The 13,645-nt window shown below is 49.5% G+C and overlaps 1 protein-coding gene across 2 annotated transcripts in view; it reads right to left on the bottom strand.

Moving 5' to 3' along the window:
- LOC144159639 (uncharacterized) overlaps positions 1–13,313 on the bottom strand; it is a 69,951-nt gene extending 56,638 nt beyond the window's left edge. For both annotated transcript variants that reach the window (XM_077691245.1, XM_077691246.1), the window contains exons 1-6: positions 12,979–13,313; positions 9,225–9,284; positions 6,114–6,258; positions 4,906–5,102; positions 4,295–4,455; positions 1,349–1,557 (exon numbers count right to left, since the gene is read on the bottom strand). In XM_077691245.1, coding sequence (XP_077547371.1) covers positions 1,349–1,557; positions 4,295–4,455; positions 4,906–5,102; positions 6,114–6,258; positions 9,225–9,284; positions 12,979–13,106 — 900 coding nt within the window. In that variant the 5' untranslated portion in view covers positions 13,107–13,313. The remainder of the gene's footprint in view (positions 1–1,348; positions 1,558–4,294; positions 4,456–4,905; positions 5,103–6,113; positions 6,259–9,224; positions 9,285–12,978) is intronic.
- Between the last annotated feature and the right edge of the window lie 332 nt (positions 13,314–13,645).

Below are 13,645 nucleotides of genomic sequence, written 5' to 3'. Positions count from 1 at the left end.
TTTTCAAGCTATTACGTAGCATTACGTCACTTTTACGCAGGCTAAAGCTGCCAATGCATGACGTAATCATTCCCGCCAACTGTTTAAATTACGTCACGCCTTCTCAGCCAATCACAGAGGGGGTGTGTATTACAAGCAGTATTGCTGTTCAATAGCAAAGACAGGCTTACGTTGTCAAGTCCGCTGCATTTAGTCGGGTTTTTCATTGCCGGCCAAGAATTATGCGCCTTTAGTAACGAGAAATAAGGCAAACTTTAGAACTGGTGTCCGTAAACGACATGAAACGTCAAAATGATGACAGCACACACAACCGCTTAGTCAACCGGAAGCCCGTGACCAAAATTGAAAGCCAATCAGAAAAGACTTCCGGAAAATTGCCTGAATTGCCAGCAATTTGTGCAGTCAAGAATAGGGCCCCATGAAAACACTGCATTTTGCGTCACTTTGCAAAGCAACTGGCAGCGGTGTGCGGAGTTTTTAATTATGTTTGTATTATTTTTATTATGTTCATGAGACCTATCATAAAAGTTTTGACCCGCAACTCGCTTGCGTTTTCTGTGCTAAAAAGTTTTTTGCGAAAATTTACTCCACGTAATGAACGCACCCCTAAATTAGCATCAAATTTTTTGGAAAAAAAGTGTGATCATTACGCGAGTAAATACAGTAACCAAGTTGGCTTCTGCAAAGCAAACTTCAAATGTAACATCGATGAACATAGTGGGTGCTTATTAAGTAAAACGGCGCTACATTGGCTTCTTCAAGGTAATTCCATATTACGTCGATGAACATGGTGGTTGCACGTATTAAAGCGGATATAAAATGGGGCTATGTGGATGATGGTGACATTACCTCGCATCTGCTACGCTGGTGACGCGTTTGCCTGTGCTTGATTCATGCAATTTATGCCAACGCAAAGCTACTAAAAAACTACAGAAAATGTTTTCTTTGTTCTCACTACGGAACTGAAATATATGTGTGGAAACAGAGTACAAAACAAAATAATTTGTGTGTGGAAACAGTACTGCATAGACCAGTGATCAAAATACGTGCTTAATTTACTGGTGGGAGCCTTTTATTGCCATAAGGTCACCGAGGGTCAAAAAGCCCCACGCCAATGTGTGCATTTGTTCAGTGTCATGTCTAAGGCTAATACACTGGGACGATTAATGAGGCGCTCAACCCACATTCCTAGCACACTCAGTTCTCACGCCACCGGTGTGTCACAGCTTCGTTTATAGCTGTTCTTAGGAACTCCACGAAGCTGCACGTTAAGGCTCTCTCGAAGTTCCCAAAGATTGAAGCACAAGCACACAAGAACCTCTGCCCCTCCCAAACAAGACGGACTCACCTTTGCCCCCGCCCACTTGCCCGGTGCGACGCAGTTCTCCTTAGCGGACTGGGCTGCAGGGAGCACCGACGGTGCCGCAGCGGCAGGCTGTTCCAAGAACACGGCGTTCTCGTCGTTTTCGTCCGACCGCACCCGCACCTTGGTGTGGCCCCGGTTGCCTGCCGCAGAGCCAGCCGACACCATGGCCAGACCACCCTGCCTGGGCTCCGCTGTCGGGACCAAACAACCAGCACTCAACACACTGTAGAAGACAACATGTACCGTATTTACATGATTGTGGGTTGACTAAATTTAGGTCGGCCCCTCTATAATTGCATCTCTCTCCCTAAAAAAAAAAAAGCGAGCCCATTTTACACAAGGGAAATCTATTCACGTGGTTGCTGAGATTACTCATTGTCGCTGGAGTTGTCCTCACTGGCGCTGCGGCCGTCCTGCAGTCCCACAGCACGTCGTCATCAAGTGTGAGTACACACCTCGCAAAAGACCGCACCATGACATTGCGTGGTACAGACGCCCATGCAGAGAGGACCCACCTGCAAACCGTAGCCAGGGAGGCCCTCCTCACACGCCTGCTTGGGGTGAGTCGCAGTTTTCTGACGAAATCCGCTCCTATTCGCAGCGCAGGAGGTCCTTACAAAGGCTTGTTGACCCCCCTCCCCCCCGTCAAGAGGCTGAGGCTGACCTGTCAAGTCACTGGGAATTACGAGCATGTCGGTACGCTCCTTCTGAAGCACCGCTTTGACCTTGGCAGTGAGGAGGCCTCTGAATACAAGCAGGATTGGGATGTCTCTTGAGGGATGCCCCCGGCCTCAAAAACCACACCAGATAGCACCATTTTACTGCCATGTCATCCGTCATAAAGCCCTTTGCATTTGCCCGTACCACAACACCTTCGGGAAGCACCCCTTTAGTCTTCCCTTTTGAACACGATGTACGGGCGAAGTTTGGTGCCATCCGCCAAGCATTACAACACCACAGTAAAATAGAGCCATTGTGAGTAGATTCACATCGCGTGCGCCCTTCTCGCTCACTGTTGTATTGCTGGAGTTCGACCTGCCGATTTGGCCAAGCAAGTACTGCCGGGTGTCGCAGAGTTTCAGGAAGGGCCCCTGGAAGGCGAGCATTTTCTCTTCGTATGCGGACCGCAACTTCTGGCACACACTGGTGCGTCGACGTAGACAGCAGCCAGCCCTCTTCATATGCCCAAGCCCTGCGAGCTTTGAAACTGAGCCCTTGGTATCCCTGCCTGAGAAGCGTAGACACTGGCTTGTTGCGCGATCATTTCACAGGTGACCAACAGCGACCGATCACATTGAGCAGTCACATATACTGAAAGCTTCATCTCCAGCTCCAGAAAGCATCCAGACTTTGGCCCGCAAAAGCCACGGCACACGAAGTTGCACGAGAAAATTTTCTGTCGCTGAAGCCGAACCACACATTCGCTGATTCCAAACTTGCGTCCTGCTGCGCAGTTGTTAGTTACCTCAGCAAGGAGAATAGCAGCCCGTTTGAACGCTGCTGTGAACGAGCGCTGAGAGTTCTTCAGGCCCAGGGCACTCATGATGGACGGGACGATTCACCACAACACAGAAGTGACAGGAGCACGCAGCGACGCGGCCGCCTAGAAAATTGTGTCACGAAGAGAAGCTCTTCCGCCAACTACGAATAACCCCCATACGGCGGCTCTTCCATCAATGATCGATGCTCCCACAAGAGCTGTGTGCCCGTGGTGCGTGCAGTAGATGTTAAAAAAGAAATGCCTTTGTATAAGCACTAGGAATAACCGTGCGCTGTGGGTTGAGCAGGAAACTTTACTTGCAATTTTGAGAAACGACAACCAGTAAAGCAACCAGCAGCGGCCACTGCCTTGCAATACCAAAACAAACAACATGGTGGCTAACGAAAGTGGCAGCTCGTGACTTCCTTTTATTCGCGAGTAAGTTACTCGCATTCAAGACACGTTTTGCTCGTCACTAATAAACAAAATGAGTACTAGCAAATCCCTTGAGTCAATGCATGGCACTAATGTAGCCGCAACCATTGATTGATTGTGGGGTTCAACGCGCCGACGAAGTGCAGGCGATGAGGCGCGCCGTAGTGGAGGGCTCCGGATTAATTTTGACCACCCGGGGATCTTTAACGTGCACCAAAATCTCGTACACACGGCCGTTTTTGCTTTTCGCCTCCATCAGAAAAGCGGCCGCCGCGGCCGGGAATCGAACCCGCGTCTTCGTGCTCAGCAGCACAACGCCTTAGCCACTGTGCCATCGCAGCGGTTCTAAATCTGAAATGCTTGAGCGTACTGAACAAGTGCACCTGATACTTAGAATAAGCAGCAACGAAGTGCCCCAGCCAAAAACCACTGCTTTACACCCCTCAGATGACTTAGAAGCTTCCCAAAAGATTTCGCTCCCTTTTCCAGTCTTAGCGTTACTTGTGGGCACGTATGACAACGTCTGAGTGATGTTGCAGCCATCAGCCAGCTTTCAGTTACAGCAATAAGCATCTGATATACACTTTAAAGTAAGCCACAACAAATGCGAAGCATAAACGCATCTGCAGCAACGAGTGAGTTTAGCCCTGTGCTGGCGATGACTAGCTTTCATGATGCTTCTAGGCACACACACACACACACACACCAAAAAAAAAAAAAAAAAAAAAACAGCGAAAGTGTTTACTGAAGAGTTGCCGGGTGCCTTAACTGCGAAGCCACCTTTCTCGAACACTCCCTCCCTGACAAATTTGCAAAGAAAGAATAAGAGTACATTCACTGTTACAACTGTTACATTTACTGCAGGAGTGCGGCAAGTTGGGCGAGTGGCAAGTCACATTTACTGTTGATACAGCTGCCCAAAAGAATGAAGCATGCACACATGCAAAGAAAGTGCACATCTGATGTTAACATGAGAAGGAGAACCAGTATGCTGAGGAAGGAGGTTCCCTCACCGGGCCTAGCCACGGCTCCCGTGCGTGCGATGGTGGCCACTCCCCGCTTGCCCTGGGTGCCCAGGGGTGCCAGGGTGGCCCGCGCCTCCTCCTCCTCACCAAATGGCTTCTCCTCACGGACTTGCTGGGCCACATTCATACCCACTCGCGCCTCCAGGTGCCTGGGGGAGGAGATGCCGCAAGGGTGCACAGTGGTTCTTCCTCTGTTTGCACGAAATACGCACACTGACAAGAGGCACGCATCGGCTGCTGCTTTTTGTACCAACTTTCACAACCCAACCTTGTTTGTGCAAATGGAGGACTTGGGCCAGAAACACAGCCGAGTGGTTATAGGGGGGCCACTAGTTCTATTTTATTGAATAACTTTAATGCTAACACGCACTTATATCACACCGATGACTATCTTTTTCATACTGGCCCACATGACGGCACTCCTGCCCATAACACACTACTGTGGCGCCAAATTTGAAAGTTTTTTAACATCTCCTGAGTTTTCTCGGTTAACAAAATGTTTTCTGTGGCTTGGATGGAGGTAAGTGAGTTACAAAATCTTTCAAAGTGAACAAAGCTGCGTTTTGTCTTTTGTAAGAGACAAGTGGGGAGGAGGGTACCTGAGGGCCCTCTCGAGCTCCTCGACAGGCTGGGCCTTCTTGTCAATGCCGACCCGGAGGATTCTGCTCGCCCTCCGGACATCCCCAGCGGCCTCGAGGTGGTTGGCAAAGGCAAGAAAGAAGGCAGCGTGGCTGGTCCCAATGTTGCTGCTGTACATGGTCTTGCACACCTCAATTGGATGCTGACACTTGAGGGCCTGCCATCGAGAGGAGTCGTGGGACAACACTCAACACACACTCCCAATCTCAAAGTGAGACAAACCACAGAGAAACAAAACCGAGTGCAAGGACAAGGACTTGCTCTATGGCAGAACACAACAATGTCAAAGCAAAATCACACTAACGCTCCACTCCATGTACACGAATCCAGAATTAAAACTGCACAATGGTCACACATCCCGTGTACACCAATGACTTAACAAGCGGGCAAATTGGTAGAGAAGAATAAATCGTAAGTTCCCCCTTTTTTGAGAGCTATTTATTTTAATTATATAGTGGTTTTTTTATCAAATGTCATTTACAAAATAGCAAAAACCAAGTTCACTTTTTTTTTTTTTTTTTGCCACGGACCTGCCCAACTTATACACCTGCATATTGCACAGTGCCGTACATTGCGGTCAGTGAAGTCAGTACTTCTCCGCATTCACACAAAAGAAAGTCTCCAAGCGTGTCAGCTGGTTTCCAGCTAGGATACCTCGCGAGCAGCACAACAATGGAATGGATGGCTGCCAATCCCCTCTTATGGCATTACCTCAGAGCCTCCTGAGGGTTCCCCTGTATACGCCTGGAGCCTTCACTCGCACAGCATGCCTCGAGGATGCAGGCCCTTTCACATCTCCACCATTGTTAACCTCATGTACCATTACGACCATCTCCATACTTTAAAATGAGGGTGCCTCTATACCCATATATACGAGGCCCTGTACACCCACTTAGTAATGCCATACTCTTCCCATAGTTACAAACCTACACACACTGAATGAAGACTAAATCATAGTCTTGGCACTTTTTGGCCATGGCCGCAGATGCCCTTTCACCAGAAACACCCGTATACTACTACTACTACTGCCACACGTGTGTGTCATCTTATTGTGCACTATTTTTTTTACGTGTCCGACCAACCAGCCCGACAACAAATCTTGCCGGAGCAGCTGAGAGTTTGCTGCAAAGAGCAGAGTGGTCGAAAGATGTGGCTGGAGGTAGCGTACGTATCGTATCCAGATGCCGACGTAGCGCTCGTCGTTGTGGAACTCGTCCGCCTTGGCGAAGTGGGCCATGGCCTGCTCCATCAACTTCACAATGTTCACCTCGTGGCCACCCGACGGGTAGTGCTGCTCCACCCACAGAATGTACCTGCACACACACGCACACATTCTCTTCCACATTTCATGCCACAGTAAGGAGACAAAAGCAGCCAAAACACTCAAAGATGTCTGTTTACGACACCCCCCATCGAGGCTCCGATGGTTATAGGGGCTATACAGACAATATACAAGTGTCGTTCATTACAACCATTGCTTTGCCCTGACAACAATAGAAATGTTATCGCAAACTTTACAGGAATAATAGAGATATCAGGGAAAACAGGTGAAGCAGCGGCAATTCACCTGCTACTTTTCGGCAATTTCTCTTCGACGTCACAGAACATTGTGTGATTGCAGTGGGCCTCTAGTTCTGTTTGATTGTGTCACTTGAATGCAGAAGTGCAGTTGACACGCTAATAACCACATTTTTAGTGCTTCCATAGCAGTACGTCACTCCTGCTTATTTTAAGTCACTGTAGTGCTAGATTTAAACGTTTTTTAATATCTCTCGCATTTCTTAAATTTAAAAAGCTTAAAGCTAAAACTAACAAGAACAAGTATGTTATTCTAACTGGAACAACGCTGGACGAGTTAGCAAAGGCCAGTTCTTTCTAACTGAACAACGCTGTGCTTAGTCTCCATGGCTGTGCATCGTGAGCAAAGCTTGGGAATTAGCTAGTCAGTATCTGAACATCTTGAAATGTAGAACAGTGCTAGTGACACCAAGACATACGATGAAACGGAGAAACGAACGCCTAAAGGGTGAGGCACACCTGGTCAGCACACTGAACCTCATCAGTCCTCCTCCTTCCTCTTCATTGTAAATTTCTGCGTCACTTGGCACTCGTCTACATTTCTGAAAACACCAATCCCAGTACCGTCAAATTGGCCCACACATGCTGTTATACTCCCGTCACATGGCCGCTTTCAATCCAGATTGAAGCGAAGCGCGATTGCCTTGTCAAGCGCGCCCGACGCACCGCCGCTGATACACGGCATGTTTCGACCGAGAAGTTGCAGCGGTTGCACTCATACGCCAGATGGCACTAAACATGTACTTCGCAGCCGGCGTTTGGTAACTTTGCGCGGCCGTATTTATATGTAACTATATAAATGTTACAGCACACTTATTTGGGTAAAGTTACTTAATGCAATTTGTGTCGTTAGTTAAGTTGTCACCTTCTGTGGCATTACTGAGTGGGGACGAGAGTATCACCAGTCCGCGGCATCTTGGCCTTCAACCCAGCGTCCCGCCTAATTGTGGCCGTAGCGCCAAATCCTCCCCTGGCGAGCCTGGGCGGGCAAAAGTGAGTTGTAATTGCCATAGCAACGTCACCGCCACCTTGAGCTTGGAAGCGTACTAATTGTCATGGCAACACAGCGAGGAGGCGCAAAATGGGGGGGGGGGGAGGGGGGGGCTGATGCTTTCCTCCCCCCGCTCCGCTGCCGGCCCCGCTAGCCCCGCGCCGCCCGCTAGGCCTTGCCGAAACCGGCGCGCCTCCATGCAGGCGTACGTACGCAGCTGGTACAGTAAGACGGCAGCAGAAATTGCACTTCAACACTTTATTCATGTAACGAAAATACGACCGAGCACAAACGCAACGTGCCGTGATAAGCACTGATGTTCGACACGGCATAGCCCAAGTTGACATCGAACACGGTACACGTAGTTGTACAGCTCACGACACCGCGCTATCGTTCAGATTAAATTCACGCTTTACGAACGAGTGTCTCACCTTTTGCTAACACGAAGCAAAATCACTTCTTGCTGCGCTTCCTCCCTGTGCATGGGGCATATAACCGCTCTTCTGTGGTCTTCAGAACACTGTCACGATATTTCCGCTATGCTACGACTCGCACGCGAGCCCCGCGGCTTCTCTCGCGCACCGGCGCCGCTGTTGCTCCGGCAGCTGCAGCGACCGTTACCCCGCTGTCGCGCATGCACGCCTAAAGTCGCGCCGGGAAGAGGTATAGTGGGAAAAACAGTGAGAGAAGGAGGAGTGTTTTGCTTGCCCCGCGCCGCTGCGACTTGGAGCGCGTATATCAAAGAGGAACTAGCAAAAAGTCACCTCGGACTGGTATCACCGCTTTCGCCCGATCGCATTTGGAATGAGTTCGAACGCGTTCGAATGAGTTCGATCAACTTCGAACGCGATTCAAACTGCCGTGTAGCAGCGCCTCATCCGGATTGACTCAACCGCGATTGAAAGTGCCTGTGTGACAGCGGTATTAGATACACAAACGAAAGAACAATTTTGGCTAGCATGCCCAACATAACATGTGCCAATTTTCTTCTCCCATGAGTTGGTGCAGAGTGCACAGTGGCGATCTTGCAGAAGGCCTTCAGCTGGAGCGTCTTGAAACCCTGTTTTTGTCCTTGAGAAGTACCCTCCTCTCACACTGAAGTAACAAAATGCGCATGTCAAATGGGGCACCAAATGCATGAGCTATTTAACTTTCACACTACACCCCTAAGCCAGCAGCGATATATGACAGCTAGAGCATCGCGTTCTGCCTCCATAGAACAGATAAAGAAACACAGGTTTATGAATTACCAGCAATTTTTCAGCGGCTTGCATTCTCCACACTAAAGAAGCGGGAATTTCAAAATGGTTGGTCAAGTACTAAATTTGCAGCTAGGTAGTGAAAAAGACACCACCTAATTGTTTGCACTGTCCTGCTACTGCACACACACTTGCCGAGCTGTAAATTACACTTTGGCCATTTCTGCCTTTCGGCATCAGTTCCTTGCCGTCCCCATCTGACAGTGATGGCAAGGTAAAAAAAGGGGGCGTTAAGAAGGCAACCCATTCTGACAGTTAACCAGTATCATCTTAACAAAATGGAAGAATGGGCGAGTGGTTTGTGTCCATCCTAGAACAGAACAGCGCAGAACGACAGTGGACTAAGAAATGAGCACAATGGGAGCACTGTCCTACGTGGTGGCATCTTGTTTCGTATGCCCATCGGCCACACCACGCGTTCAAGCAAGTCAGACAACTCCAGTCATCTCACCTGTGCCACACATCAAGCAGGTCTGCGCCCGACGTGGTCCGGAGCTGCTCTTCGAACTCCCTGCAAGCAGAGCCCTCTCAGCACAGTTCACAAGGCAGCCACCCCCAAAAAACACGACAACATACACTCCTCGCAAGAGTAAAGAATTGAGTGAGGAAAAGTGTGCACTCGTTTTGGCATGTGTCTGCTCAATACACTGATCCCCCATGCTCCTGCGTCATTGCCAATTTCTTCTGGAAGAAAATCACACCCAAGTTTTTCGACAGCCTCTCCATGTTAGTATGAACTCTTCTACTTGAATGTGCACGTGAACAACAAGAGTACATGAGTCTGGGGCCTTGTAAGCGTCACCAAGTGTTCCCCCTACCCATTGTCATGCCCCCTTGGATTGAATGAATGTTGACGGCGTCCCCTTTGCAACCAGGTAAGTGTTGACTAAAGAAACGGATACTCTTACGTCGTACTGCTGTTTTAATTTAAATGGCACGCTTCAATTAAATTTTGCCTGTTCCATGCGGTAGCTGTCCTTTGCCATCTCTGCACTTCGTCCACCAGTGCTTTAACCTTCTTTGAGAGACTTTTACTATCTCTAGCTTTCCAGTCTTTCTTGTCCGCCGCATGTCCATGCTTTTCATGTAGAGCTAACTGAACACTTCGGCTGTCCACCTATGTGGATTCGCTGTTCCTAGCCTATCCCGAACACATATTTTACTTGGAGCTTCTGGCAGTGCTAGCAGTCTGTCTTGATTTTTACCCAAACGGCCAAACCCCTCACTGGCTACAGTGACGTAATTATTAATTGCTACTAATAATTAGAGATGATGGGATGTAACTAACGATGGCTAAGTGCCATGAAACTCCAAACTCCAGCAAAAGCAAAGGAAGAGCAATTCCGGCTAGTCACTGCCAGGTAGCGGGTTGGCTGCGAATAAAAAAATCCCAGGCCACTCCCACTAACGTGAAACCTGGGGAGGGGCGAATCATGCAGTGTATAAGTGTACTATCGCGCCCAATTTGACTCGCAACAGGCGAGTGGCCGCCGCAGCTGCTCCCCGGGAGGCGGTGGCGCCTTGCAGCGAAGCACTTGAGAAGTAAAGGAAGAGGGGGTCTGCGTTTCTGATACCCATCGGCATCCCCCTAGTGCTCTGTTGCCTTTCGCGCTCCGAATGCGGTGCGCATGAAGCTGCCCGATGTAGTTCAGCTTGGCGCAGCCTTGTGGCTCCAGAATTGTGGTAAGGCAAACATAGTGGCGCAGTGGCCATCAGTGACGTAGCTGAAAGCATAATAGTGCATTCCGTACCGTGAGGCATTGTCAGAATTAGAGGCAGATGCACTAAATAAAAAAATGCGGTCAGCCAGTGTTTCACACATCTTTACTTGTGTGGAAGATTGAACGTTATCGGTATTTCGCGACGCCCTATTATTGCCAAACTGGAAGGCTTGCGCAAATGCGCATGAGGGCATTGCATCCGATGATAAAAATTATCGCTGGCGATGCGGTAAGCCACCCCGAAAATTTCTGAGGCAAAAATTTATACCAGACGCAAAGGAAAGAAGCCAACAATGGTGCGCACGGGGGATGCCGATGGGTTTCGGAACAGCTGACCCCTCTCCCTTTACTTCTCGAGTGCTTTGCTGCAAGGCGCCACCGCCTCCCGGCGAGCAGCTGCGGCGGCCGCTCGCCTGTTGCGAGTCAAATTGGGCGCGATAGTACTCAAAGCTTGTAAGTTTCTCGCTAGCCACGCGGCACGTTGATTGGGCGCCGGTCGGAGGAGCAATCGCGCGCTTGCCAAGGCGGTGGCGCCGTCTGTTGCATTGCACCGGATTTAAGCAATTAAATGAGATACAGATTGTTTGCAAGTTGTCTGTGTTCCACGCCGCGACGTGGCAAGAAATAGCGCGAGGAGTTGGAAAACGAGTGTCCGGGAATGTCCCTTAGTACAATCAACGTTCTAGCACGAAGCGTTGGAAAGCGTGCGTTGTTTTAGTACCGTGACTACGGGAGACGGCGACAGCCCGAGCCCCTAAAGTGCTTCGCCCCTAAAACAAGACAGACTGCTCTCACCGCGAGTTGGGAAATGGGCGTGACACCGCTGCCAGGGCTAGGGGGAGAATTGGCAACACTTATTAGACCTCAGCACTACGTGACACTTTAAAGGGGCACTGACACAAAAATTTTGCATCTTGTTTTTTTGTTGCGATAAGTAGCTAGTGACCTACTTATAACCTGTAGAAACCTCATTTGCTTCAGCGTGTGACGGTTGTTTAATTAGAGGCATCTTCAATGCGGCCAGTCGCAGTTTCGGTTTCAGCGAGTGCCGCGAAACGATGGATTTTGTGTGAACAAAGCTGACCACGTGACCGTCGGAGGGATATCACAGAGCAGAGCCGCCGTAGCACTGTCGAATCCGCATAGACGGCAGTTTCTGCGAATGCCCCCACGTACTGATCTCGTGAGGCGCTTAATTAAAAAGCGACCGTGGATGTGACGCAGGCGCCTCGAGTGCAAATGCTACCGCGGCTAAAGAACGACGCCCAACGCTCGGGACGGTGGGTGGCAAGACGCGCGCTGGGAGCAGCCGGCCGGTCTGTCTACAGGTCCGCCTACAGATGTGTTCGGCTCAGCACTGCGGCGGATATTCGAGTGCCGCTCTCGTAAGCGGCGAGATGACAATTTTTAATGCAACCCGCCATCGCATCATTAACTCCTTTCTCATGTAAGCCACCATGGTCGGGACTTGGGGACAATTTCGTGCAGCGGTAACAAGCTATCACTCGAGCTACCTGCGCCGGCCTTGGCCGCCGCCTGCACAGCGACCGTGCGGCTAGCTCAGTGGGCTTTTCGTGCCTCCGGCGCGTTTTCGCATCCAATAATAATAAACAGTAATAGAAACAGAGTGCCTGGAATCAATGTAGAACTTTGGTCGCGGCCAGCTGCCCGATTAGCTGACGAAATCACGGCGCCTCCGCCGCCAACGATCGGGTCGTTCGTTCTCGAGAGCAGAAGCTCCGCCCTCCGGCCCTCCGATTGGAGCGGCGAGCAGGCGAAAAACGCCGGCAGTGCGGAAGCGGCAAACACAAACTCGTGACGTGTTGGATGTTGTTTATTTACACAATATCCTCGGGATGTCGATTGCGCGTGGTCCTCTGCTGGCTGCTCGGTTGCGTTTCGCGCACTTTAAAATTGATTTTAAATATGTTCTAGGCTGTATTCGCCGTTGATATTTTTCAGATGATGTATATGTGTTCCCACCAATCTATCTCCGAAGTTATCTCGCCTTCAAAATTTTGTGTCAGTGCCCCTTTAAGCAGATGAGAAACCCCTGTCGCACTTAGTGAAATCAGTGCTCCATTAAAACCATCCACTAGGCATATTCCCCTAAAGCGAAAACGAGCCATCATATCACCTGGCCTCAAACTAGATAGTGCATAAAAGCACCCATGTCGTCGGTAATGGGAGAACGCGGAAAAAAGCACGCTGACAGCTTAGTAGGTTTGTAAACAATGCCTCTTCGTCGTCACCCGCCTTGGGGCATTGGCTGTGCCACGAACATTTTGTAAACTTTCCGATGGCTTTAGACTCCAAACAAAGTTGCCATACGGCACTTTCAAGCGAGTTACGTTACAGTACAATCGTAAAAACGGTAGGCACTTCCACTATAGAATGGCGGCGTCAACCACCACTGCGTGCCAGTCGGAAAAATGAGCCAAGTATAGGCTTGTTATTGGTGCCTAAGAACAGAGCCGAGCTTACCGCCTTTTCTTCTTGAGGTCCTGCTGGCATTGTGGTGCGAGTGCGGTCTGCAGAGACGACATTGTCCGGCCCTGTCTCAACGGCTGTATGTTCTCCTTCGAGAGTTCCCAATCCCCCGGCTCAGCCATTGGGCTGCTGGCTGCCGATGGGCGCGACTGGCACGCCACAAACCGCCGCCTACTTCAATAACTGCCGGGATTAAAAGACGAAGTCCCGCTGAGGTTCTGCCATAAAGTCTAGAACTGCGTCGACGAGCCTAAACACTCCGCTGACCGCACAGGTAAGAACCAACCACGCCAACCACGCCGCAAAACCACAGAACAGGGCAAAACCGTTTGAATATCGCGAATGGCCTTCTGGGTATTCCAATGTTTGCGCTTGAATTTTTTAGATTTCACCAGCGCCACAATGTATTTTTTTATCTTATAAGCAATAAAAAGTAATTTAAAAAAATTTGACAAATTAGCGCTGATTTATTGGTTTTTTATACTTTTAGTATCAATTTTATTCTCTTTTTATTGCTTCATACCCAACTGACGTAACTGACAAATGTGGCGCTCTGTTTGAAATGGCAATTTCGATCTCCAAGCAATACACTGCAATGCGATAGTAAAAATAGCCCTCTTCTAGGTCACTTTACCAGTATTTTATCTCTCTGTAGCAATAT

The sequence above is a fragment of the Haemaphysalis longicornis genome, unplaced genomic scaffold (genome assembly GCF_048455015.1).
Source record: "Haemaphysalis longicornis isolate Haplotype H1 unplaced genomic scaffold, Haemaphysalis longicornis Haplotype H1 scaffold_10, whole genome shotgun sequence".
Classification (NCBI taxonomy): Eukaryota; Metazoa; Arthropoda; class Arachnida; order Ixodida; family Ixodidae; genus Haemaphysalis; species Haemaphysalis longicornis.
This window is presented reverse-complemented; position numbering and strand designations above follow the sequence as displayed.